This window comes from Numida meleagris, chromosome Z (genome assembly GCF_002078875.1).
Source record: "Numida meleagris isolate 19003 breed g44 Domestic line chromosome Z, NumMel1.0, whole genome shotgun sequence".
Lineage (NCBI taxonomy): Eukaryota > Metazoa > Chordata > Aves > Galliformes > Numididae > Numida > Numida meleagris.
In genome coordinates, this window is record NC_034438.1 from 20969489 (window position 1) to 20994739 (window position 25251).

The window sequence follows — 25251 nt, forward strand, 5'->3', positions numbered from 1 at the left end:
AAAGTGGTTGTTTATGTATCCATGTCCATTAGACTAAATGAACAAGTGATCAAATCACGCAGTAACGGTGTATTAAGTCCTGCACAAGTACTGGCATTGCCAGTATGGTTTTTTTTGTGTGTGTTTTAATGTTTCCTTTCTCATTATTTTAGCCCATGCACACTGTTGCTGGCTTGATTTTTACATCAAACATCAGACAAGTATTACAGCTTTTACTAAAATATTTAATTGAAATGGTGTTGTGAACCTGTGGCTAAATATGATCCTGAACTATGCTGGATAGTTAAGTCTACTCTAAGATACTGTAGTGTTAATTTTGACTGTTCACGTCCACGTAAGACCACAAGACTCAGGAGCATATGACTGTGATAACTTTTTTTCAGTTCACAGAGATGCAATGTATGCTAATCAAATTCAGAGCTTTTGGAAACTGCTATCCCAGGAAAACTATGACACAGAAGAGTATATTGAGGAATCAAATGAGAATTTTGCAGTATGTAATATGTAGTGCACCTCTATTTTAAGATGACAAGACAACTAATTTATTAAAAGAAGACTAGATCTCCAGAAGTTTTAGATAATTTTATTGAAAAAAAATATCATTTTTTTCTGGGCAACTCAGACTGCAGCAGCTCATGAATTGTTTCCTTTAAAAGAGCTCTTTCCCTTCAAAAATCATAATGTAACATCCGACAGTTCAGAAATTAAACCATCTCAGAAGAAATTCCTCAAGTACCACACAATCCACAATAATTTTGAAGACAGCATACAGTATCACCACATCATGTGATACGATAAACCACGATTTTTCCAGTTAGCCTAAGCATACTATTGTTGAGCCAAGATTCTTTAAAGAAAGCCACAACATTGTCACTGGATGTTGCATTTACTTAATTTCACAAATAAGCCAAAATCCTGCAAAATGTTAATAACTCTTTTCAAATAATCCTCATAGTAATGCTTAAGTTCTAGTTGAGGAAATACTCCACCGCACAAGTCAGTACACTAAAACTCAAGTTCTAGAAAACTGGGGAAACAAGCTTAAATTTATAACTGAAGCAGTTTATATATAGTATTAACTTATAATACAAATAAACCTCTTAGTGCACCAGTTTGCACTGAAGAGTTCACAGACAAATGCAATTCCTTCACAGTTACTTGAAGTCATCTTAAATAAATTCCACTAAAAAACACTTTATGGTAGTATTCCACACGTCACAAGCAAGCAATCTTTTGTGCTCAAAAAGATGTACAAGTATTTTTCCTGTGCCCTCAAATATACTCTTACCAAAAAAAAAAAAACCAAATCAAGAACACAACTCACAAACGGATCACTTTGAACATCTTAAAGCAGTAATTTAGAACCATAGTTGAAGAGTTCAAAGGGAATGTAAGACCAGCATTTGCCCACTATAATAAAATTACACTTTCAAGTTTTTCAAAAGAACAGATGCCTTCCCTGTATTCCAGGAAAAGGTATCTACCACACTTAGCAGAACTTGTACATATTTTAAAAAGAAAGCTATGAAGGGACAGTCAGCACTAACTAGATCTGGAACTGCTTTGCAGGCTGAGCAGACACTGAAGTCAAGAGCAGCCAGCAGCGTATTGTGCAAGAACTTACAGGCTGCGAAGGAGGAACAATTTTCAGCTCGGTGCAGGAAAAACATCCTTCAGCCCATTGTAAACTATTTCTAGATTTAGCAGGTTATCTGCAGAAAGAGTTATTACCCCTTCTCAGTACCTATACAGACACCAAAGCCCTTTTTACAAATTTCTACTATTTTAAAGCTAGTGTTCTTTCAGCTACTATTACAAGTCACTAGACCAGCTTAAACTGAAGCTACATTTGATGTCATTTACATGAGATACAAGAAATGAGAAAACTAAGAACAAGTGTGATAATGCGGAAGTAGCTACTTTAACTGCTTCCTCTTGAAGAAAAGTGCAAATATACTATATTATTTATTTATACATTCTTGGCTTTACCTAAGGTACGTAGTGGGAAAAGATCATAAAGCTGCTAATAATATAAAGAAAGTCATAGTCATAGATCGTGAAATAAATTTTCTTTACCAGGTGAGGTTCACAAGTTAGTATGTTTTTCACTGTGGCAGAAAAACCTACCTACCTATCTACCTACCTAGCTGCTCATTTCCACCATCTGGTTCATCCTAGTCACCTCTACTGCAGTAAGTGACGCTATCCAGTTTTGATCTATTGGCTATGTTCTTCCCAGCTCTTCTACTGACATGAAGAGAGTCACGGGCATGGTTTCTTCAGTTGGCAATGGCTGTGTACTAGAAGAGGAGGCCAGGAAATTCTTCTATGGACACCAGTCAGAAAAAAAAATTGTTAACAGAATTGTATGTGTAGCAGAAAAGGAAGATGCCATTAAGTGATCACAACCTCTTCTAAATTTAAAAAGTGCTGCACCCGTATTTCATCAGCTTGTGAATGAGTGACCTTTGAAAATGGAGATACTGGTAACAGTTAAATGTGGAACATGGAGTAAGAATTAATCTATATACAGAAAGTTTACATCATATTTTGCCATCTGATCTTGTAAAAGTTATAACTAGCGAACAATGTTTTTTCATCATGTTATCTAATCAGTAAAGGCCACTACCTTAATCTGGAGGCTTGACTTCTACATGAGTACATAGATGGATTGATATTACACCACATTGCTTCTTTAAAAACGTGTGAGTTTTGTGGTTTGTTTTTTTCTAAACTTCTTGAGGAGCAAGATTAATCTCTGAAGGCAGATTACGTCCTCAAGCATTCACAGAACATTTTCAACTTAATATCACTGTATTCTATCCATAGATAATTTAGCATGTGTACACTTATAAAAAAACATCAAAAAATCTCCTAGGAAACAACCAGCTAAACAATGACACCCGGCTGCATAGTACTACAACACTGTTCCCCATTCTCAATTTTCTTTGCCCAGTTATGCTCCCTTAAAGTAAGGAACAGGGAAGCTAATAAATAATGCAGGACACATTTACCATTAGCAGTGTATCTGCACGTAATTTTCAACACAAGCTTCAGATGAACAACTTTCTTAGATTTAAGAATAGCATCATCTGTTTCTGCCTTATGGCCAGAGCTGGCTATTCTAATAGTTTGCAGTGGATTTTGGAATAGTTTCTTGGGAAAGCATTTCTGAATCACTCAAAATTTTTCTGACATCAATTAACTACTGTAACCTTGTTACAATTATTAGATAAACTAACATATTTCTTAAGTGAAGAATTTAAAATTTTAAAAAGCTAATTCCACCAAAAAGAATTTCAAGGCACTCATATAACTAGCCCATTTCACTACTTGTACAGATATCAAGTTTCAAAAAGACTAACTGCACAAGCTTACTGAAACAATTATCCAATCTTGCATGAAGTCTTATATTTTTCTGTAACCACCAAGTTAAAGCAAGTCCCCTCTTCAGACAGCAGACTTGGTTACAAAATCCAAAATCATGCAAACAAAACAAAATAGTAAACTACAAACTTATCTGTTCTGAAATTAAGCCACATCCAGGACACCAGCAGCCACTAACTGCCTTGAAAGCCAGTCTAGTCCTTCAAAAAGTCCTGTACCACTTCGAGCATCACAACCCTGGATATACCAGCTACGGCCACAGCAGAGTTTGTGGAGACTCAACAGTTCTGTAATTTCTTCCACTGAAAGCGCACCTGCTACATCCTGCAACAGAATCAGACAGACTCAATTATTCTTCTGTACCACATCTGAAGGATTTTTAACAGATGTCTTAGACTGAGGTTATGTACCACACGAAAGCTTTCCAAACACAGAAGTCAAACAGTTACAAGTTTACTATATGTAATAATAAAACAAAAACTGACTACTGACTCTATTAAGTACACTAGCATCACTTATTTTACCAAAATTAAACATAAGAAGAACGTGTACATTTTATCCTTTTCACATCACCATTCTCTTCCTACAACAGAGGATTCAGAAAGTTTGAATTTCATAAATTGAAGTAAAGAGTAACAGAGTGAAAAAAAAATCCCAAGTACCTGTTTATTAGCAAAGATCAAGAGCAAGGCATCCCGCAATTCCTTCTCTGTTAATAATTTTGCAAGTTCACTGTGTGCTTCACTGACCCTGTCTCTGTGACTACTATCAACAACAAACACCACAGCTGTAAAAGAAAAAAAAGAACAAACATTTTACACACATTTGTATACAAACTGTAAAGTCAAAAGATACACCTTTTTTTCCTAGAAGTCTTCTATGTCAAATTTCTCGGCAGTGTACAACTTCACTTTCAAGTCCAGCAAGACTGAGAAATACCATACATGCTTATATACTTCATACAAAAATCCAGAATTCATCTCAAAACAAAGAAAAATTTGCAGTTTTTAGTCTAGTCTAACATAAAGTCTGATGTTCTAACTTTTCTGGTCTAACACCAGTTTTATCCTGTATGCACTGAGTATCTCCACTCAAAACATTTTTGATTCATTTTTGTCCAACAGACTCCCGCACAACTGTTTCAGTTTGTCTTAGCTGGCTGTAAAATCTCTGAAGTCAAACCAGTGCTGCTTTCCTGAGCTACGGACTACACATAATAGAGAAGATTTCCATAGACCCAACACAGCAGCAGTAAATTTTACTATGCACCACAAAGGGTAATCACAGCGCCAGAAAACTGGAGAGCTCAGAGGCAGAGGTAAAAGACAGAATTAAAACTTGTTTTATTTTAATAAAAAACACAACACCAAAATCAAACAAAACCTACTGCAGATATGCACCAAGTTAACTGCACACTCTTTCATCCCAATTTACAGTTCTTCAAAGCTGACATAACTACTGGTGTTTATAAAGTGAGTTTTAAGAGGACCACAGAAACCCAACGTTACAATTTCTTAAAGTTTGTAAAAATGAGGTGACTGAAAACGTTGAAGTTTGCAGTGAAGGCTATATAATACATAAAATGAAACACTTAAAATCAATGCTCATCATTCCTAAGTATTTCAGGCAATTCACAGCAAATTAATGAAGAGGAATCCCTTTCTAAACTGGAAAATAACTGTTGAGCACTTACAGAAGGATAGTATTAGTTTCCAAGTCAGCAATATTTATAATGAAGTTTAGTAATAAACTGCTTGATTATGAAATCTAGTCTACAGTACCAAGTCAGTTATAAAACTTTGTAGAATTTTTTAAGTTGCCATCTAGAGGCTCCTAAAAACCAAGTAGTTTCACTTGTAGTGCTATTTAAAGTTTGCATCTGGCAAGTACTACTTCTCACTATGCAAACTTTGGAACACTGTACCTTGTCTGTTGTCAAAGCCTCAGATTCTAATTTTGCTTGGCTCCATGAACTGTCCCATGGATTTATGTAGAATGCGCCCTTATCACAATAAACAACTGGATTAAAATATTTAGCTCATGAATCTAGCAGCTGAATTTTGCATCAAACTTATTTTACAGTTATAAATATTCTATTGGCAATCTTTTTGGCTATGAAATATAAATTAGAAGACAAAATATGGTTTAAAAGTTTTATTAATCTCACCTTGGGTATTGAGATAATAATGCTTCCACAAGGGTCTCAACTTGTGTTTTCCTCCTACGTCCCAAATAGTAAACTTCAGATTCTTGTATTCTACTGTTTCAACATTAAAACCTAAATAAAAAATATTCAAGTTTTATAATCTTGTTCTATATAAGTGTAAAATAATCAAATTACATAGATAAGTAAAACATTTGGAAAATTCTTACATTTAAATTGTTGTGACTAACCTATTGTTGGAATTGGCTGCATGAATTCATCTTGCTTTAACTTAAACAAAATAGTTGTTTTGCCAGCTCCATCTAATCCTAGAGTGACAACTCGAATTTCCATTTTTGGTCCAATATGTACCCTGTTGTCCTGGAAGAAGCAGCACACAAAGTTAAGGATTTTCTAATTTGAGTTTCCTAATGTGTAAGATGCTTATCTTCTCAATATTTGTGAAGTGATTAAGTGGATGAACTCCAGAAGTACAAGGCACAGTCATCATCGAGTCACCTCCAGCAATAACACAGACCATAATGTCCAGTGAATTCAGTAGTGAACTTGCAACTCCTACCTGAATTATCATGTCTTCAGAAAGACATCCAATCTCATGCTTGTTTACATTTCAAGTTCTTTTGTCATGGGGCTTTGACCCAAGAATAAGTTGCTCACAGCAATTCGAATTCTCAGACCTGAGAAATCTGTTGGTTTAGTAATTTTTCCATTATGTTTCTCATAGTATTAATACTCCCACCTACAGAGTTATTCCACTGTCAAAGGCTCCACAGCTATACTTCTTCTCCTCGAGCCATTTCCAATCTTTCACAACCTGACAACAGCAACATTACTTCAGATTACTGCTTGAAGTAATGATTTAAAATATATATACCACTTCTGAATTAGGTACCTGCTGCAGAAATAACAGGAATGCAATGAACTAACTCTAAGTAATTGTTTTCCATAAGAATATGGCATGAAATCTCTTAAGAGAACACCATACTAGACAAAAGATGATCATAGCAATACTGATAATTAATATAAAATGCCTAGGACAAAATTCACATGGAAGCATTCATTTTGTTATAACAAAAGCTTCAACTGCAACATTTAAATTCTCAGTTTCACTTCAGCAATAATTGATCCCATTCCTCTCTCAGTTGAGCAGAATGAGAAAAAAAATTAAAAATCACGCAAAGTACTTCTTCAGATTCTCAAACTCATTTTGTCTAACAAGATGAAAAGTATCACAATTATCAAAATGCAAATAATTTCACCACTTACAAAGACGAAATATTTTTGAAATATTAAAACAATAAATAAAATTGAAGAATACACACACTGCCCAAACTGTCAGTGAACACAAAGCTACTGCAAGACATCAATTAATAAATTAAAAGAAATATGTAGGTCACTCCAAATGTAATGCCTCCTATCTATTTCCACAGAAACTTTGACAGCTATAAAAAACACAGTAACACTGTGAGAAAAATCCTCAGCTACAAAACACGCTTTTTCAACACAGCCACCACCAGCAGCCATGCATTTTCAACAGCAATGAACAAGAGCCTGCATGCCACTCTTGTACGAATGTGCATCAGCAGAAGCGATCCAATGCCACTATCACCACTGCTGAAATGCACCACCCACCTCACTGTGCTCACATCCACTGTTTGGTCTCCATAAGCATTCAACAAGCATTGATGAATGTCAATGGGTGTAGTGAAGACCACCACAGTAACATGCCTACTACAAATGGGTGCCATTTTTTCCTCATGGAGGAATTCAATGACACACCTTTGTGCCATCTGCATTTCCATTCTGTCAGAAACCATTCTGTCAGACAGTCCGTCTGCTGCCAGCTGTCACATGGCAAAAAAGTGTAATGGAATACTGGTAGGAAGGTTCAACCTTTATTGCCATAGCACCAACATCCTCCTCCGACATCATGCGCCAACATAAAATAGGAGGCATTATTTTCAGAGCAACCACATACATTATTTTGAATGGTATAAACTGAAATATACGTTAACACGTTTTTAAAACGTAGCTGTGCAATATTCAAAAAATGTAGTAAGTATTCTGCAGGTGTTGTGCATGGAAAAAAACTGTTAGTCTAAGCTGAATGTACAACAAATCAGGGACGTCACCAAAGAAAGATGTTTCTGGAGTTCATGAACGCTAACCTGAAAATCTAAAGAAAAGCAGCTGATATTCAAACAAAACTACTGATGCAGCCAATGTTAAATGTTTCTTGTACTAAGTATAGCATAGTGGTTTTGCTGCCCCGGAGAGCGCTCATCTTGTCATAAGATGCTGCAACTTCATGGTAAACTGCCTCCATTTGCTGCAACACAAACAGCATTGTAATGAAGATAACGTTATTCCTGCTTTCACTTAAAGCACATGTGGAACTTCATAAATTGGGTAGCTGTATTTTTCACGAGATTAAAAATACCTTTGTAAAAGTGACAGGTACGCTAGCATCCAGCTGTACATGATCTGCAAGTTCTGTAAATTGCTGCTGCTGCTTCTGTAATGTCTCCAGCAGTCTTGTAATTTCCTGTTTGGCCAACACTACTCTGCAGTCATCCTACACAGATGAAAAACACATAAGCATACATTTCCCTCAGTAATTTACTTAGTAGGACCAAACAAATGTAAATACAATAGATGGAAAGAAAACTTTAGAACTTTCATTTTAAATAGAAATGCTTTAGTTAAACAAATCTTAACAGAAAAATTTATTAAAAAAAATACATAGGTTTTGTCATTTTTCTCTAGTACATGTAGATACTAAATTGTTCTGTGTTTTTGAAAAAGTTATTTCTTGACCTCTTAGTCCTTTATGTATAAGAATAGAAATTACAAGAGAGTAAAGTTAAACATTTAGAATATTTATATCGTTTACATGTAATTTCAGCAGCTGAAATACAGCTTTGCAGCACACACTAACATAATTAATAAAAAGGATGATCAATAACCAGATGTTATTGACAGGAAGATTTGTACAGCACATTTGACTAAGCAATCAGACACTAGATATAAATAAATAAAAAAAATGAGTACAAGTAACACACTAATGAAGTAATTTCTCACACTCAATTCATTGTTATCATTAAAAGAATAATGCATCAGACACTCTCACGCATTCACTTTCTCCACACATTTAGTATAATATTGAATTACCCATACTGCAAATGCTGTATTGCAAGTCATTCAGTATAAAATCGTTTTTTTCCTACCAGCCTCACATAACCATTTTCAAACACATCTATTAGCAACTACAACAAAATCCTTCCCATAAATCCTGTAGGCTTCTTCTTGCTTCAGTTTCACCTCTGCCCCAAAAACCCCACTCACAATCAACCAGAAGTTACTCCAGACTACAGTCACACCACAGAATTTATAGCAACTGGAGAACTTGGCCAATCTCGCGTTATATAGTTACAGTTTTAAAATTATATAATAAAAGAAAATGCAGAGTACTGCCTAATCTTTTTGTTTGTAGCCTAAACTTACATTGCATTCTGTTTCTCTTGCCAGATGTTACAGCTCACTTGCGAACCCACCTGTTGTAAAGTCTTTTCACAATGAAGGCAAGCTGTTGAAACCTGTGACAATAAGATAGTCATGTCTTCTTGTTGTTGTCTAAGCCAAATCAACTTCTCTCTCACATGAGCATCAACAACACTAAGAGCCATTTCTTCCTGACGACAAAGAGTTTCATGAAGATCCGAAAAATAGGCTCGGACACAAGAGCGAGCATTCTCTGCAGTCCCAGGTACCTGCAGCGTCACAACCAAGAGATCAAGAGGACTAAAAACATGGTATGACCGTACAAGTGTATTTTTCATTTTATTTAAATTTCTTAATTATGTTCAAGTCTGCCTAGCTACCTCACAGTTCTAGTCCCATTTATACAGGCAGCCTCATTGTTGTTAAGATCAAGATCCTCCAAGAAATTATTTCAACAATCAAGTAGCTTTTATATAGCTTTCCCTACTGCCTATGGTCATGCAGGCTAAAAGCACTGTAATGTACTACCAGATTACCTCTATCTGTTGTCTCAATAACAAGATCTTGGTACTGAGACAGCAGTCTCAATCTCGTGGTAGAGTTAAGAACTTAAAAGTTTTGTCTTATGAAGCCTACGTATAGTTTTCAAAGAAATTCCTTGAAATGGCACATGTTCAAATAAGGTATGTTACAATTCAATACCTCAAAAAAAGATCTTAATTTGTTAGAAGCTTAAAATCAGCCTTACAAGCTCTTATCTCTTATTACAATCAGCAAATATTCTGTATATGCAGGAAAAAAAAAAGATAGCATACATGTTCTGTATGGGCCATTCCAACTCCATCTTCAACTATTTGTTCTCCTCCTTCTATATGCTGAACTATTCCAACTAATTTTCTGGAATAATCTGAAATTTCTTCTGTGAAAGTTCTTATACAGTGGGCCATGTCTAAAATGGATGCACGAATCTGGTTTGCTTCTGGTTCCAAGACCGAATGCTATTAATTAAAAGCAATATATAAATGATCAAGCACAAATATCTTCCTTAACTATCTCCTACATCTTACTAGACATAAAATATGTGAATTAAGTAAATTACATAAATGCATTATTCAGGAACTACATATTATTCTAAGACTAAGACAGGCATCCAGCAATTACATAAGTAAAAACAAAAATTTGCCTGTTTACAGTAATTATTTATTAAAAAAACACAAAACAAAAGGGTGGTTGGAATGCAATCGGTTGGGTGAACCTACTGCATGATGAGTAACACCTTTCAAGACAGGCAATTTAATACTGTGAGAAGTTCCAAAAAGCATCAAATTAAGGGACAGCACAACCTTGCATATAAGTAACTTAATGTAGTCTTAACCATAACGGTTCTTCTTGTAACTTTTATCCTGGCAGTTCTCAGAATGAAAAGCAAAAAGAAAAGGATGACAGTACTTCTATGAAGACACATCAAGATTCTACTCTCCTTTCTTGATAACCTTTTGTACTTTAATTGGATAAATAATATGCAAGTCATTCCATAGTATGACTAGAAACAGATTATTAACAGTACCTTATGACCTTGATGCTTTCCATACTCTTTGCAGACACAACACATGAGAGGACTGGCCTGACAATCCTCTTCTAAACAAACAAACTCAATAGCATGCACTTGGTGTTGGGAGCACATGGTCTTCTCATGAGGCTTATCAGCAAGAGGTACACGTTTGTGTTTCGCTAGTGTCTTTGTAGAATGAGTAAGCTGAGAACAGTCTGCACACAGGTGAGTGGCACAAACAGTGCAATAAACAGACGCAACATGGGCTTCATCTTCATCACAGCGAATGATACACTAGAAAAACAACACCAACATAAACAAAAATTGTTAATATTTAATACCAATAACACTGGAAAAATCAGAATACCTGACACCAATACGGACTACTTCGAAAACTTGACTTCTTGTTAAATAACAATGATAAAGAAGTCACTTTCCTTTACTGTAAGTTCCAATATTACTCTAGAGGGGTATTGATTGAGGGGTTCATTGATTCTGCAAATGTAAACTTCAGCAGAAGTAGTAAAGCTTTGGAGGCTAAGGTAATTCAGGCTCCAGACAACTCCTTCAACACAGACGTTAAAGAAAGAAGAATGAGAAAGTTACAAAGACAAAACACCAACAGAAAAATATGTGCTTAGGATAATGATCTGCTCCTAAAATTGCACTGCATGCTTTGTGCATACCAGTTGCTAATACCAAGGTGCTTAAAGCAGTCCTTTTTGGAAAAGAAGCTATTAAACAATGCAGTCATGTCGAATGACTATAAAAGGCAACTATCTGGAAAGAAGCGCTGCTTCAAAGTCTTTAGAAAGAGTTCCTAATAAGTTCTAGAAACATCTCAAAAATTATAACCAGAATACTCAAACAAGCAACCCCCTGGAAAAATCTTTAACGCTTAAAAATGGGGAAGATATACACACTTGATAATAACTTATTCTCTGATGTAGTCAGTGCGCATTAGAATTTAATTATGAAGTAATTGCTGAAAATCTTCATATTTGATACAGAAAGAAAACAACTTCATTAATGAAATTACACTTGCCAAGTAATTTTCTTTTTCTTCTATCTAATGATATTTTTAAGCAAACGTAACAAAGTTCTTTGCTTTTTTCAAAACCGGTACCTCTCCAGATAGACCAATGGTTTCTTCTGCCGTTGCACACTGTCCAGGAGGCCCATTCTGCAACCGTTCCAAGAGTTCCAACAAAGCAAAATTCTTTTTCAATCCCCAGACACCAGAATCTCCTATTTTGAGAAAGAATTAAATGAAGGGGAGGATAGGAAGAAAATACCCAAGCAAATAACATAGAGAGAATTTTACAATCCACAGCCAAGATTTTAATAAACATTAAAAAGGACATATAATTCCAGAGAGATACCATGACCACTCTGTGAGCTCACACTACCTTTCCACCCTCTTCGTTCTTTCCATCACAGAATTATTTACTATTTATGCAGATCTTCCCTACTTAAGAAACGCTCTTCATAAAATAATCTGTGATAGCTAACAACGAAATACCATATGAAGCACAAACTATAATGTTTATCATGAAATTTCATACGTTTTGCATAGCTATGTATGGTTAACATTTCTACTGTACTAACAGAAGCTATGAACAATTCACACTAACCTCATACTCCCCAAATCAGAAGATGCAATACCTACTGCAGACCTCATCTCAGGAAAAAACTGAATGAAAATGAAAATATTCAGAAAGAAGGACCTATATGCAGAACTATCTGATACAGCAAAAAAAAGGTTCCTGTCATACTCCCTACAGAAAAGCAGAAGCTCACATCTACACCTTTATCACCTCATTTTTCAGTAGTTAGGAGGAAGCAACGTGATGAAGAGTAAAAACAGAACTACATCCCAATGACTGCTGCTAAATGCTACCTCATTAGGCCACATACCGTACGAAAACCTTTGTCATTACTTTTCCAAGAAAACATCACGCATTGACTTCTTTTAACATCAGCATCATAAAAACATTTTCTCTGTTGAAAGGCAAATATGCCTCTAAGATAAAGCACCACCTTTGAGCATTTAATCATTACTTTTTAGTCAATGCAGAATCACTGAATGGTTGAGGTTGGAAAGGACCTCTGGAAGTCAGCTTCCATAGGCTGTCTAGCTCTCTCCTCAAGCAGGGACACCCACAGCAGGGTGTCCAGGCCAATATTCAGGCAGCTTTTGAAGGTCTCCAAGGAGACACAAATACACTGGGCAACTTGTGCCAGTGCTATGCCACCCACGCAGCACAGAAGTACTTCTCAATGTTCAGAGGGAACCTCCTGCATTCCTGTTTTTGCCCACAGCCTCTTGTCCTGGCACTGGACATCACTGAGAAGAGCCTGGCACTGTCCTGTCTGCATCCTCCCTTGAGGTATGACTGCTGTGGAGACCAGCTTCAGGAGAGGTAAGACTACCCTGGGCAAGGGATCTGAAGCGAAAAAGGTCAGCAAAAGTACCCTGTCTGTGCTGTGGGCTGGCAGCTTGTGTGTGGACTGCAGAGCTAGCAGGGGTGGAGCTGGCACTGCCCACCCTTGACCCTTGGCTGCCAGGCTATAAATAGCCTCGGGGAGGGCAGAAGCTAGTACAGAGACCACACAGGGCAACCAAACAGTATTGCTGCCCACTGAGAACATGGATGGGAAATCAGTGTATGACCATGGCCCGCACTGCCCACACCATACTGCAGTAGCAGGTGTGGGAGGCTGGTCGAGAGGGAGCGCATGTAAGTGCTGTCCCTCTTTGCTCAGGAGACCAGCTCTCCTGTTGGCAGTCTCTGAGACCACAGGTTTAAACATGGTCTCCAAAAGACAGCGGGCTTGCCCCAGGAAGACTGCGTCAACCCAGATGGAGCATCTGCCCAGAGATATGGCTGTTCAGGTCTCTGGCTGCAGGGAGTGCCTCAGCCTGCTGCTGCCGGGGGAGGGTGGCGGGAGTTCCACCTGAGTGAGGTGCGAGCAGGTGGATAAGCTACTCAACCTGGTGGTGGAGCTCAAGGAAGAAGTAGAAATGTTGAGGAGCATCTGGGATTGTGAGAGGGAGACTGACTGGTGGAGTTCCTCTCTGCCATCCCTACAGGAAGGGCATGGGGCAGATGCTCGTCAAGCAGCGGGGGATCATCTACCTTCTCACAGTCAGATGGGAGCGGGTGACCTCAGAGACAGCAAGGGATAGACACAAGCCCCTGTTCAGGGCAGCAATCAGACTGCCTCTCAGCCTGTCCCACCTTCCCAGGTGCCCTTACGTAACACGTATGAGGTTCTGGAGCTGGAGGGACAGGGGGATGTGGATGTGGGTGAAGGTCCATCCACACAGGAGAGGTTGCCCGGGGCTAGTCAGACTAGTCCTCATATTGATACAGCGTCAAACAGGAAAAAAAAGAAGGGCTGTCATCATAAGGGACTCCCTTCTGAGGGAAACAGAGGGCCCGATATGCCACTCGGACCCATCCCACAGGGAGGTGTATTGCCTGCATGGAGCCTGGGTGAGAGATGTTGCTAGGAACATCACTTGCCTGGTCAAGCCCTCTGATTATTATCCTTTACTAGTTTTCTACATTGGAAATGAAGAGGTAGGCAAAAGAAGTTCTCGGGTGATCAAAAGGAACTTTAGGGCTCTGGGAAGACTGCTGAAGGGATCAGGAGCGCAAGTAGTGTTCTCTGTCCTCTCAGTTGATGACTGGGATCTGGACAAAAGGAGGAGGATGAACATGCTGAATGAATGGCTTTGTGAATGGCATTGCACTCAGAGCTTTGGGTACTATGGCTTGGGACGTAGCCCTCAAAAAGGAGGAATGCTGATGGCGGATGGGAGGCGACTGACTAGAAGGGCCACAAATATTCTAGGGAGCAAGCTGGCTGGGCTGGTTAGCAGGGCTTTAAACTAGATACAGTGGGGGAAGGGGTACTCGGTGACAGAGGAGAGCGTGGGAACACTGTCATCTTGGGAGGCAGTAGGGGAAAACCCCAGACTTGTCCTGGAGGTATTAGGGAGGGCTCCTCCAAGAAGGCCATGAGGCCAATAGCCAAGCTGCAGTGCCTCTATACCAATGCACGCAGCATGGGAAATAAACAGGAGGAGTTAGAAACCATGGCACAATTAGGAAAGTATGAGCTAACTGCTATCACAGAAACACAATGGGATGAATCTCACAATTGGAATACTCTGATTGAGGGCTACAAGCTTTTCAGAAGGGATGGACAGGGTAGGAGTGCCTTCTGTGTTAGGAAGTGGATAGATTGCGAAGAGCTTTGCCTGAGAAACAGCCACCATCAGGTTGAGAACTTGTGGGTTAAAATCAAGGATCAGTCCAGTAAAGGACATCTAGTGGTTGGGGTCTGCTATTGACCACCTGATCAGGGGGAGCCTGTTGACGAGGCCTTCTTAGCTGAAGCAAGAAGGAACACTTCTTGCTTCAGCTGCAGTAAGTGTTGTGCTCGTAGGCTCTTGTCCAATGGGGGATTTCAACAACCTGGATATCTGCTGGGATAGCAGCATGGCAGGCGGCAGACAATCCAGGAGATTGCTGGAGTCTGCTGAAAATAACTTTCTAGTCCAGGTATTAGACGGACTGACCGAGGTGAAGCCTTACTGGACCTGGTGCTCACCAATGCAGAGGAGAGCATTAGAGGGGTTAAGACTGGAGGCAGACTGGGCTGTAGTGACCATGCCCTGGTGGAGTTTGTGATCTTGAAATACACAGGCCTGGCAAAAAGCAGAGTCAGGACCCTGAACTTCAGGAGAGCAAACTTCTAGCTGCTCAAGGAATTGCTGGATGGGATCCCCTGGGAAACTGTCCTTAAGGGCATGGGTACAGAACAGAGCTGGCAGCTATTTAAGAACACCCTTCTGAGATCACAGCGGTTCTCCATCCTCCAGCAGAAGAAGTATAGCAGGGGAGGCAGGTGACCAACATGGCTGAGCAAGGACCTGCAGTTTAAACTGAGGGAAAACAGGGAAATGTACAGGAAGTGGAAGCAGGGTTGTGTAGCCTGGGAGGAATACAGGGCTGTTGTCTGCATGCGTAGAGGTTGGATCAGGAAAGCCAAGGCACAGATGGAGCTGAACTTGGCAAGGGATGTGAAAAATAACAAGAAGGGGTTCTACAGGTACATAGGCAGGAGGAGACAGGCCAAGGAGCACACTCCCCCTCTGATAAATGAGAACGGAGAACAGGCTTCCTCAGTCATGGAAAAAGCTGAGGTGCTCAATGAGTGCTTTGCCTCAGTCTTCACTGGTGGTCAGGCTTCCCATGTCTGCCAGGACCCTGAACCTCTACGTGAGGGTGCGGGGAGCAGATTCCATCCCACTGCAACAGTGGAACAAGTTCAAGACCTCCTCATGAAACTAAATGTATACAAGTCCATAGGGCCCGATGATATCCGTCCCAGGGTTAGGAGAGAGATGGCTGATGTGGTTGCTGACCCCCTCTCCATCATATTTGAAAAGTCACGGCTGTCGGGTAAAATCCCTCGTGACTGGAAAAAGGGAAACATTACTCCCATTTTTAAGAAAGCGAGAAAGGATGGCCCAGGGAACTACAGGCCGGTGAGCCTCACCTCCGTGCCTGGGAAGATCATGGAGCAGATCCTCCTAGAAGACATGTTAAGGCACATATGAGACAAAGAGGAGATCTGAGACAGCCAGCATGGCTTCACCAAGGGCAGATCCTGCCTGACCAATCTGGTGGCCTTCTATGATGCAGTGAAAGCATTAGTAAACAAGAGAATGTCATCTACCTGGACTTCTGCAAAGCCTTTGACAGGGTCCCTCACCACATCCTTCTCTCTAAATTGGAGAGGTATGGATTTGAAGGATGGACTGTTCGGTGGGTTAAGAACTGGTTGGCTGATCGCAGACAAAGGGTTGTGATTACTGGTTCTATGTCAGGCTAGAGGCTGGTCAGAAGTGGCGTCCCTCAGGGGTTGATCTTGGGACCGGTGCTCTTCAGCATCCTCATCAATGACATAGACAGTGCATCGAGTGCACCCTCAGCAAGTTTGCAGATGACACCAAGCTGAGTGGTGTAGTCCAATACAGCAGGGGGAAGGGAAGCCATCCAGAGGGACCTGGACAGGCTGGACAAGTGGGCCCATGAGAACCTAACGAGGTTCAACAAGGCCAAGTGCAAGGTGCTGCAGTTGGGCCGGGGCAATCCTAGGTATTTATATAAACTGGGGAAAGACCTCCTGGAGAGCAGCCCTGCAGAGAAGGACTTGGGGGTCCTGGTGGACGAGAAGCTGGACATGAGCCAGCGGTGTGCATGGGCAGCCTGGAAAGCCAACTATGTTCTGGGCTGCATTAAACGAGGAGTGGCCAGCAGGGAGAGGGAGGTGATTGTCCCCCTCTACTCAGCTCTTGTGAGGCCCCATCTGGAGTACTGTGTCCAGGCCTGGGGCCCCCAGCACAAGAAAGATGTGGAGCTCTTGGAACAGGTCCAGAGGAGGGCCACGATGATGATGAGAGGGCTGGAGCACCTCTCCTGTGAAGAAAGGTTGAGGGAACTGGGCTTGTTTAGTTTGGAGAAGAGAAGGCTCTGGGGAGACCTCACTGTGGCCTTCCAGTACTTGAAGGGAGCCTATGAACAGGACGGGGAATGACTGTTTACAAGGGTGAACAGTGATAGGACAAGGGGGAATGGTTTTAAACTAAGACAGGGGAGGTTTAGGTTAGATGTTAGAAGGAAGTTTCTCCACACAGAGGGTGGTGATGCACTGGAACAGGTTGCCCAAGGAGGTTGTGGATGCCCCATCCCTGGAGGCATTCAAGGCCAGGCTCGATGTGGCTCTGGGCAGCCTGGTCTAGTGGTCAATGACCCTGCACACAGCAGGGGGGTTGAAACTAGATGATCATTATGGTCCTTTTCAACCCAGGCCATTCGATGATTCTGCAGTATTTCAGTAGGATGCTATGGGGCATTCCTCAAATGGGATGTTTGCTGTTTTCGAAGACCAACTATAAAGAATCTGAATATATAACATCTCCAGAGCTATGTTTGAATAACTGCAGTAGGCTGACTATCACTGCTGACTCACAACTACAAACTTACGGAAATTTGGTGAGCTGGATGATCTGTTTTTTAAAGTAGTTTAGTGTGGAATTCACTGCAAATTTCTAGATTGACAGAGCTATTTCTGCTATTTTTTTGTTTTTAAATTCAGATTCAGGCCAATCTACTTCTGAAGGTGTCTACTGCCTAAACTGAAACCTTGTTACTGCAGAATTTGTAATCAGTTTAAGTCACAATTAACACTAACAAGGTAATTCATATATAGTGCACACAACCAACACAGGTACAGGTTTTAACTACTTTTTAATGGTTCCTGATTTGGAAGGAACAAACTAACAAACAGGCATTCTTTCTGATGTACTCAAAAAAAAGCTATCTCCTGCTATTGTCATAGGGATTTTATTATGATACCGTTTGCCAAAATTGGTAGAACAGTTAATAAATAAGATAAACCCCTCCTAACAAATATCACAGAACCCATGAATGTTTATGATTTCACAATAAATAATTTTCACCAGCTCTTGAAGCCACATGTCAGAGATTAAAGGAAAGCTCAAGTAAATTAATTAATTAGCATTCAGTGGTAATGGTGGATATAACAGAACACTTCTGCATGCAGGCACTTCTTTTGTGCACTGAAATGAAAGAAAAGTTTTATCACACAACACTGCCCTTAACTCTTTGACAGATATTGACTGAAGCACACACAAATTATCAACTGCAGGAAAAAGAATAAGGGGGTTTTTGCTAGCTTTGAGTAGAATGATAGAAAGCAGCACATAAGCAACTTCACAGGTATTGACAGGGTACTGACGTATACTTTTACGCAGCTAAGTAAAAGCCTTGAAGTACCTTCGTGTATTTAAAAAGCATCTGTATACTTGATTTTGACTCATCTATCCAACTTTTGTACATTATCTAGGCAAAACTGCATGTACATACTGCTTTTGTAATTCAAGTATTTACAGTCCAAGCAAATGTACCAGTGTAAGAATGTAAGTCGATCCATTGGTGCACTTCTACTCATTATGCCATTGTAAAAAAATAAATAAAATGGCTCGTCATTACATTCAAGTAACAATTTAAATGTTGCTTTAACCATGAATGTAGAAAACAAAATTTTAGAATATAGTGCCAGATCCAGAAGAAATCTGGGCTTCATCTCATAATTCAGGTGCAAAGACCAGGGGAACAGCAACTGGAGATAGAGGTTGGCTCCAAATGACCTCCATAAACTCTTGACATTTTCAGTCCACATATTTGGTGTCTGACAGGAGTGTGCATCTGACATGACCTCACCCAACCTACATCCCAGTTATCTTCCCAAAGAAGAAGTCCAGGCTACTTTAACTGTCTGATTCTCCCAAGTGTTGTTTCAGACGTCTGAATTGCAGTGCCCTGTGGTGGCCTGGTAGCTGTATGCCCTCCGCATCCTTCTCAAATTTAGATGTCATCTCAATTAACCTAGACATTTTTTTTTCCTCAATAGTGAGAGTTGTCAAACACGCCATAAATTTTAATGTATTGTTTCATAGCTCTTGAAGGAAAAGAAAATACATAATAATAATACAAAAGAGAATAATAATACATTTGTTTCTTGGCAATGAAAGAAGACGGTTTTTAAGACTCAAAGCTAGTTTAAAATACATACAAGTGCTCTTACAACTTCCCGACATTTTTCTTGCTGTACCATTTCATACAGTAGAGCTGCACTACATGGTTAGGTATTGCTGCCTGGAAGAGTCTGTAGAACGATTAAATACCTCCTGTTTTTCTTGAGATACATGCCACATCTAGTCAAAGCAAGAACAATGCCATGGCACCTCTGAACAGGAACCAACATATCCACTCTGCAGACCTTACCACTTTGCATTACTTATAGTTTTAATACACAAAACTTGATTTTCTAGGCGTACTTCCCTGAAGACATTTCTATTATTCTGAGTGGCCGAACACAAAATACAGATTACCTGTCTCAGATAAAAGGTGGAGTTCAGAATACAGATTTGTGGATGGAAACTATTTTCCTGTAGCTATAAATGGGAGCATGTATATGCTATTCTCTCCTCCAACTCTCTCAACTTGTACAAAACAACTCTGACTATACGTAAAAAAAAAAAAAACTAAAAAACAAGTGCTTATCAGGACTGGGTTGGATGTGACTTCCAGCAACCTGCAAATCTCCTCTCTCTGGAAACTGGCCTATCAGGTATTGAAGTTTGCTACAAAGCAAGTGCATGACACTACTCTCTGCAGCTACCAGTTCTAAAGAAGAAACTTTCTACAGTGCAAGCAGGGTTACCAATATTCAGCTTAAGACCTCAGCACTCTACAAAACAGGATGTGAACAAAAAACAATTTTTTTTGTTCAATTTTTTGTTCGCCACAGTTTCTGAAGGAGTTTATGTTCTGGTCTTTTACAAATTTTACAACTACATTTAGCACAAACATCTGCTTTAATATATTCCTCATTATTTTTTACCATGAGTACTCCTATCAGTATCATGGTGTTTTTCCAGAACAGAGCAAGAAAAAGTAATCTCTTACTACAAGTAGGAAAAAATACAAAATAGAATACCCATTTTAGTAATCTAAACTCTGTCAAACCAGTTTGTAAACAGCGCTTGGATTTTCTGGCACTGTATCTAGACAGACTTTTGGACACTAACTCCCAAAAAGCAATAACAGAAAAGGATCTGGATAGTTCTCTTCTACAGTGTTTAGAGTAACACTATCCCATACCAAAATGACTATGTACAAACCAGTTACTACAGTATAACACTTGCACATTAACAATGCACCCATTTAATGAATGTTGATACTTGTGTAGACCTCAAAGATCCAATGAGGCATTAATCCAGAGAGCTATTAATAACAGAATACATATGGAGGCACACTCCAAAAGGATAAACCTACTTATTAAATACACCTATAGAAAATGAGCCCTTGGAGCAAACATTTTCTTAGCTTTTAGCTAAATATTGGATAAAGCTGAAAGATGAAGAATCTGTTCAATCTTTATAGAGTATGTCATGAAAGTATTTTATGTTAATTAAAAAAATTTAAAAGCCAAGAAAATTCCCTTAATAAAGTATTCCCCTTTGTTTACGTTCCAGTATCTGATTTTAATCATGTTATTCTTCTCCTGTTCCACAATTAGCATGAAGAGGAATTCAAGTCAGAAAAAAAGCAGAATTAGTAGAAAAGATATGCCTGTAGTTATTCTGTCTTACAAGCTATTTTCTAGATCAGATTTTAAACTTGTTACAAGAAACAAACTCAGTCTGATTTTTTGAAATCACTGCTGAAATTTGCTAATACGTGCTACGCATCATTAGTGCAGTGACAGCCTCAGAGACACAGAGAATAGGCAAAGCTTACAAGTATACATCTGAACTAAACTACTAAAGCAGAATTTATAACAAATAAACACCTATAAAACATGCACTGTTTTACAGAAGCTCACATTCCATTTCACTGGTATCTATCAAAGAGTACATATTTGAGAAACAGCCAATTTGCTCCTTTTTGTACTAAACATAGTAAACAATTTCTGCATACTCAGCCTATACTTTATAATAAAAAAAAACACTGAAAATAGGTTGCATAAGTACATCTGCTTAGTCTCTTAAACTTCAGTTCAAGTTCTGCTTTGGTCACAAGTGTAAAAGAGTCTAGTGATCTCATCTTCATATGCCTACAAGGGATGTTTGTGCTCATTACAAAACCACCACACAATCTGACTGTTTCTTCTAAAAAGAAGAGTAAGACGTGAATAGCAGGAAGCATGTCTGCCAGGAATGAGACAGTGACTGAGCTGTGTGAAGATATTAAGATGGACTCCTGCCAACAATACAAATAACATTTTCAAGAGCATGAAGCTCATCTGGGAAAAAATTATAAGTAACAAGAGTAATAAAAGAGCCACCTGCATCTAAATACCTGAAAAACGCAGAAAGAATATTATATTACAGCCACATTTTCTTTTCTGAAGTCTTATTTTAGCACTCTAGCAAAAGAATATATGAACAATGCCAATGGAATGGATTCCATGATATACACCGAAGACTGAATACATTAGCTGAACAAGTTTTAATGACAGAAAGTATTTCAAGCTGTGTAACATGATGATGGCAGGAAGAGTTCACCTGAGCAATAAACTCTAATAGGTTTCCTTAGCAGAGCTGCTCAGGTGAAGCGAAAAGCCAGCCTCCAAGGCTATTACATAAGCACGTCCTTCCCAAAATTCCCTGGCTTATGTATTTTGGAAAACAACCACCCAAATACCTCACACAAAAACACACACACCAAAAAACAAATCACAGAAAAACTCCAATCCCATGCATGAAGGAGAACAGAGAAAGAAGGCTGCTAGAAATGATTTGGCTACTCTCCCAAATCTGAGTATTTGGAAGAAAAAAGATTTTATAAGTCTTACTGTCAATTTTTACTTGCAGACCTTGCATATCCTGAAATTCTGATTGTTTGAGAAGGCAGGGTTAGAAGTATTTTGCCCATTTTGTATATCTAAAAGAGATACGCAAGCAAATTAAAACCAAATGCCCATTTCAGAGCAGAGAAAAGATAACCTTCATAAAGATATCTGGGTAACTCTTGAGAAGTGCTTAAGAATCCTTCTGAATAGTTAGACAAATGCAGAGTTGAGTGATTTAGTAGTAAAATCTAATAACAGTAAGAGCAAGGGAAAACAAGTAATTCTGTCTGCTTAACTGTATAGTTTAAACATCCATTAGCTTAAAAGCATCCATAAAATCTGTAGTTAGTAACTTAACAATTTGTTCAACACAGGTAGCCTTATGCCCCAGTTATATAGCTCTTCTTTCAACAGAACTTCCTCAGTACAGCAATCTCATAATATAAATTTAGTTACTGAACAGCTGCATGAGTTTAACTCACTGAAAAGCAGAATTGTAATTGCAGAAATGGGTGAAAATAGAGCTTGTTTCCTAACAGGCTCTTAAATGGAGGGTAGGGAAGAACCAGAAGCTATTTTTGTCAGGTGCAGTGTTGCCATGCCTCCTTTCCAGTTCCACTCCTGAGATCACTTAAGGAAACAGCCACAGCTGATATTCAACTAACAGCAGTAACTAACAGGTGATTAGGACAAGACAACAAACACACAAGCTACTCAAAGAGGGATCATGAGAAGATGCTGTCCATAGTACACATTTTTACATGCTGTAAGTACTATTTCCTGAGACGCTTCTTACAGAACAGATGAGACAAAACGTGGCTATGACCGTCTTCTGCTTCAAATCAGCAGGCAGCACATTTTTATTCACAGAAGTGTTTTGACTCTCAAGCTGTTCTGCTAAAATTTTCCATCTTTTTTTTGAACAACTGCTGGTGACAGCATATCATCCTTCTTTCCAGAACTATCCAGTAAGCTGCAAGCCTACTATCCTAGAAATGAAAGCTGCAGCTTTTCTTCCCTCTTCCTTTCTGTAAAAGCCTTGCAAACTTAACACTTCACTGTGATTCATCAGAAACTACTAATTATTATATAAAGATGAAGAAACTTAGTGTTTTTTTAAAACTGCATTTTGGTTAAATCTGAAACTTAAAAAATAACTACAGGATGCTTTCAACTGTCAGGTGAAAATCACACAGTAAAAGCTACAAAGTGACAAGGTCCCCATTGCAATAAAAAGCTTTGCTCTCAGTTTACAAGACACAAACAGTTGTCTCACACTGAAGTTTCACAACAGCAAGACTGATATGATACCTACTCCCTAAAAAAGCATACTTACAGAAACCTTGTACAGCTGTACAGTCACAGATAAAAAATAAAACAAACTGTGAGACTCTTAATCACATTCACTCCACACCTCTCCCACCACATACAAAACTCTTTCACATCATGCTGATGTTTCTTTTCCTAATTCTTTTTTCCATTACGTACACTAATATTCTTCTCACTCTAGCAGATTCTCTCACTTCAAAGTAAACACTTATTCTTGCTAATTTAATAACTGTACATCTATTTCATGAATTACTACATTTGACATCTCCTGCTCCATGGATTCTCCTCCATCCAAACATTTTCATTCACTGTGCTATTCAAAGCTACTGCAGCCAGTTCTGCTCACAAGTTAACCTTGGTACAAATTCTTCTAGTAACTTGCTTTCTCTGTAACCTTATGTTGAACTGGCAATCACAAGCATGTACGATCTTTTGCCTAAAATAAACTCCCTCTATGCTATAAAAAACATATCTGATCCTTTCAAATACTCCCTAGAGACATTTCTACAGTAATGAAATCCCTGTAGATGGCTGGCTAATTTAAGTTATATCACACTTAGAATTATCGTATATTTTAAGAACAGGTTTGTTATCATTTCATCACGAATCCAGACAAATTTGTTTGACAAAAAAACAACTTTAGTAATTGTACGGTTTATTTAATGTTCAGGACAACAGGAAACTGATGTCCCGTCAAGAATTTTTAAACAGGGATTTGAAACAGACCAGTCACTTTGTTAATACAGGTTTACAAATAAGGTGTTTACAAGCCTATGATCAAGGAGAAGATAAAAACTTATTACTTAATTTTTATGAGATCTCTCTCACTTCTCTCGATGAAAACAAGCACTCCACAGTACAGAAGGAGTGCTGCAAAACAAACACCGCAACTAGCACATTCATATTATTTGGCCCTGCGTGTTATCCACACACATTATCTAGCCATTCACTTTACTGTAACATTTTCACTTCTTTACAGTTAATAGCTGTGATGTGGCTGAAAATATTCTGACACTGCCGGCCCACTAACACAAATTAGCTTTTATACATTTCCTGCTAAGACTCACTAGTCTTTTAAACATCGTGGCTTGAGTGGTTTTAACAAGTTCAGACTTCAGCTTTCTCACCCAATTCAGTTACTTGTCGATCAAAAGGACAGCGGACGGCCCTCCCGTGAAGGGGAAGCCGGGTCAGGCAGTCATGGCAGACAGTATGGCCACAAAGAAGCAGCCGAGGAACTTTATCGCCTTGCAAAGAGAACACATCTTCACAGACTCCGCACTCAAGAACCTATATGTTAGAAACGACAATATATGTTTCCAGGCTGAGGAAAAAAAACAGAAGCAGCATACAGCAGCCCTCTCCCGAGCACAGGTCCCGCTCGGGGCCTCCTCGACCGCCTCCCGCCTCGCAGCCGATCACCGGAGCCCCTCGGTGAGATGGAGGGCCCCCCCGCAGCTGTCTCCCAGCACGACCCAGCACCCACAGCTTCAGGGAAACTCTCCTGCCCCGACGAGCCCTTACTACACCTCCCCCCGGGGCCATCAGGCACCTCCACCACAGCGCGAGCAGACCACAGGCTTGAGGGCGCCAAGCAGTGGGCAGCCCACCTCACCTTCACGGCGGCGCCGGCCGGGCCCCGGCTGTTACTAGCTCCACGGCTGCCGTCCGGCCCGGCAGCAGCCTTGTTTACTGCCAGGGCCGCCATCTTAGAGAGGGCGGAGCACAGAGAGCACACAGGAAGGGGCCGGCAGCGACCCTGCAGACAACGGCCAGCCGCACGAGTTTGCGCATGCGCTCCTCTGCAGCGGTAGGGGCAGGACTGAGCGCGCTTCCTCCGACCAGCGGCAAAGAACTG

At 39.6% G+C, this 25251-nt stretch overlaps 1 protein-coding gene across 4 annotated transcripts; it reads right to left on the bottom strand.

Annotated features, from left to right (window-relative positions):
- Positions 564-25233, bottom strand: TRIM23 (tripartite motif containing 23). Of its 4 annotated transcripts, XM_021381576.1 has the most exons (11): positions 25009-25233; positions 24521-24683; positions 11731-11852; positions 10620-10898; positions 9868-10050; positions 9106-9321; positions 7992-8126; positions 5782-5911; positions 5555-5665; positions 4050-4174; positions 564-3711 (listed from the first exon to the last, which is right to left on the bottom strand). In XM_021381576.1, exons 1-11 carry the CDS (start codon positions 25099-25101, stop codon positions 3532-3534), a joined length of 1737 nt encoding a protein of 578 aa, XP_021237251.1. In that variant the 5' UTR covers positions 25102-25233; the 3' UTR covers positions 564-3531. The 4 variants fall into 4 exon arrangements, with proteins under 4 accessions (XP_021237251.1, XP_021237252.1, XP_021237254.1 ...); XM_021381577.1 differs by lacking the exon at positions 9868-10050; XM_021381579.1 differs by lacking the exons at positions 7992-8126; positions 9106-9321; positions 9868-10050; ... (2 more) ...; positions 24521-24683; positions 25009-25233 and adding an exon at positions 6295-6313.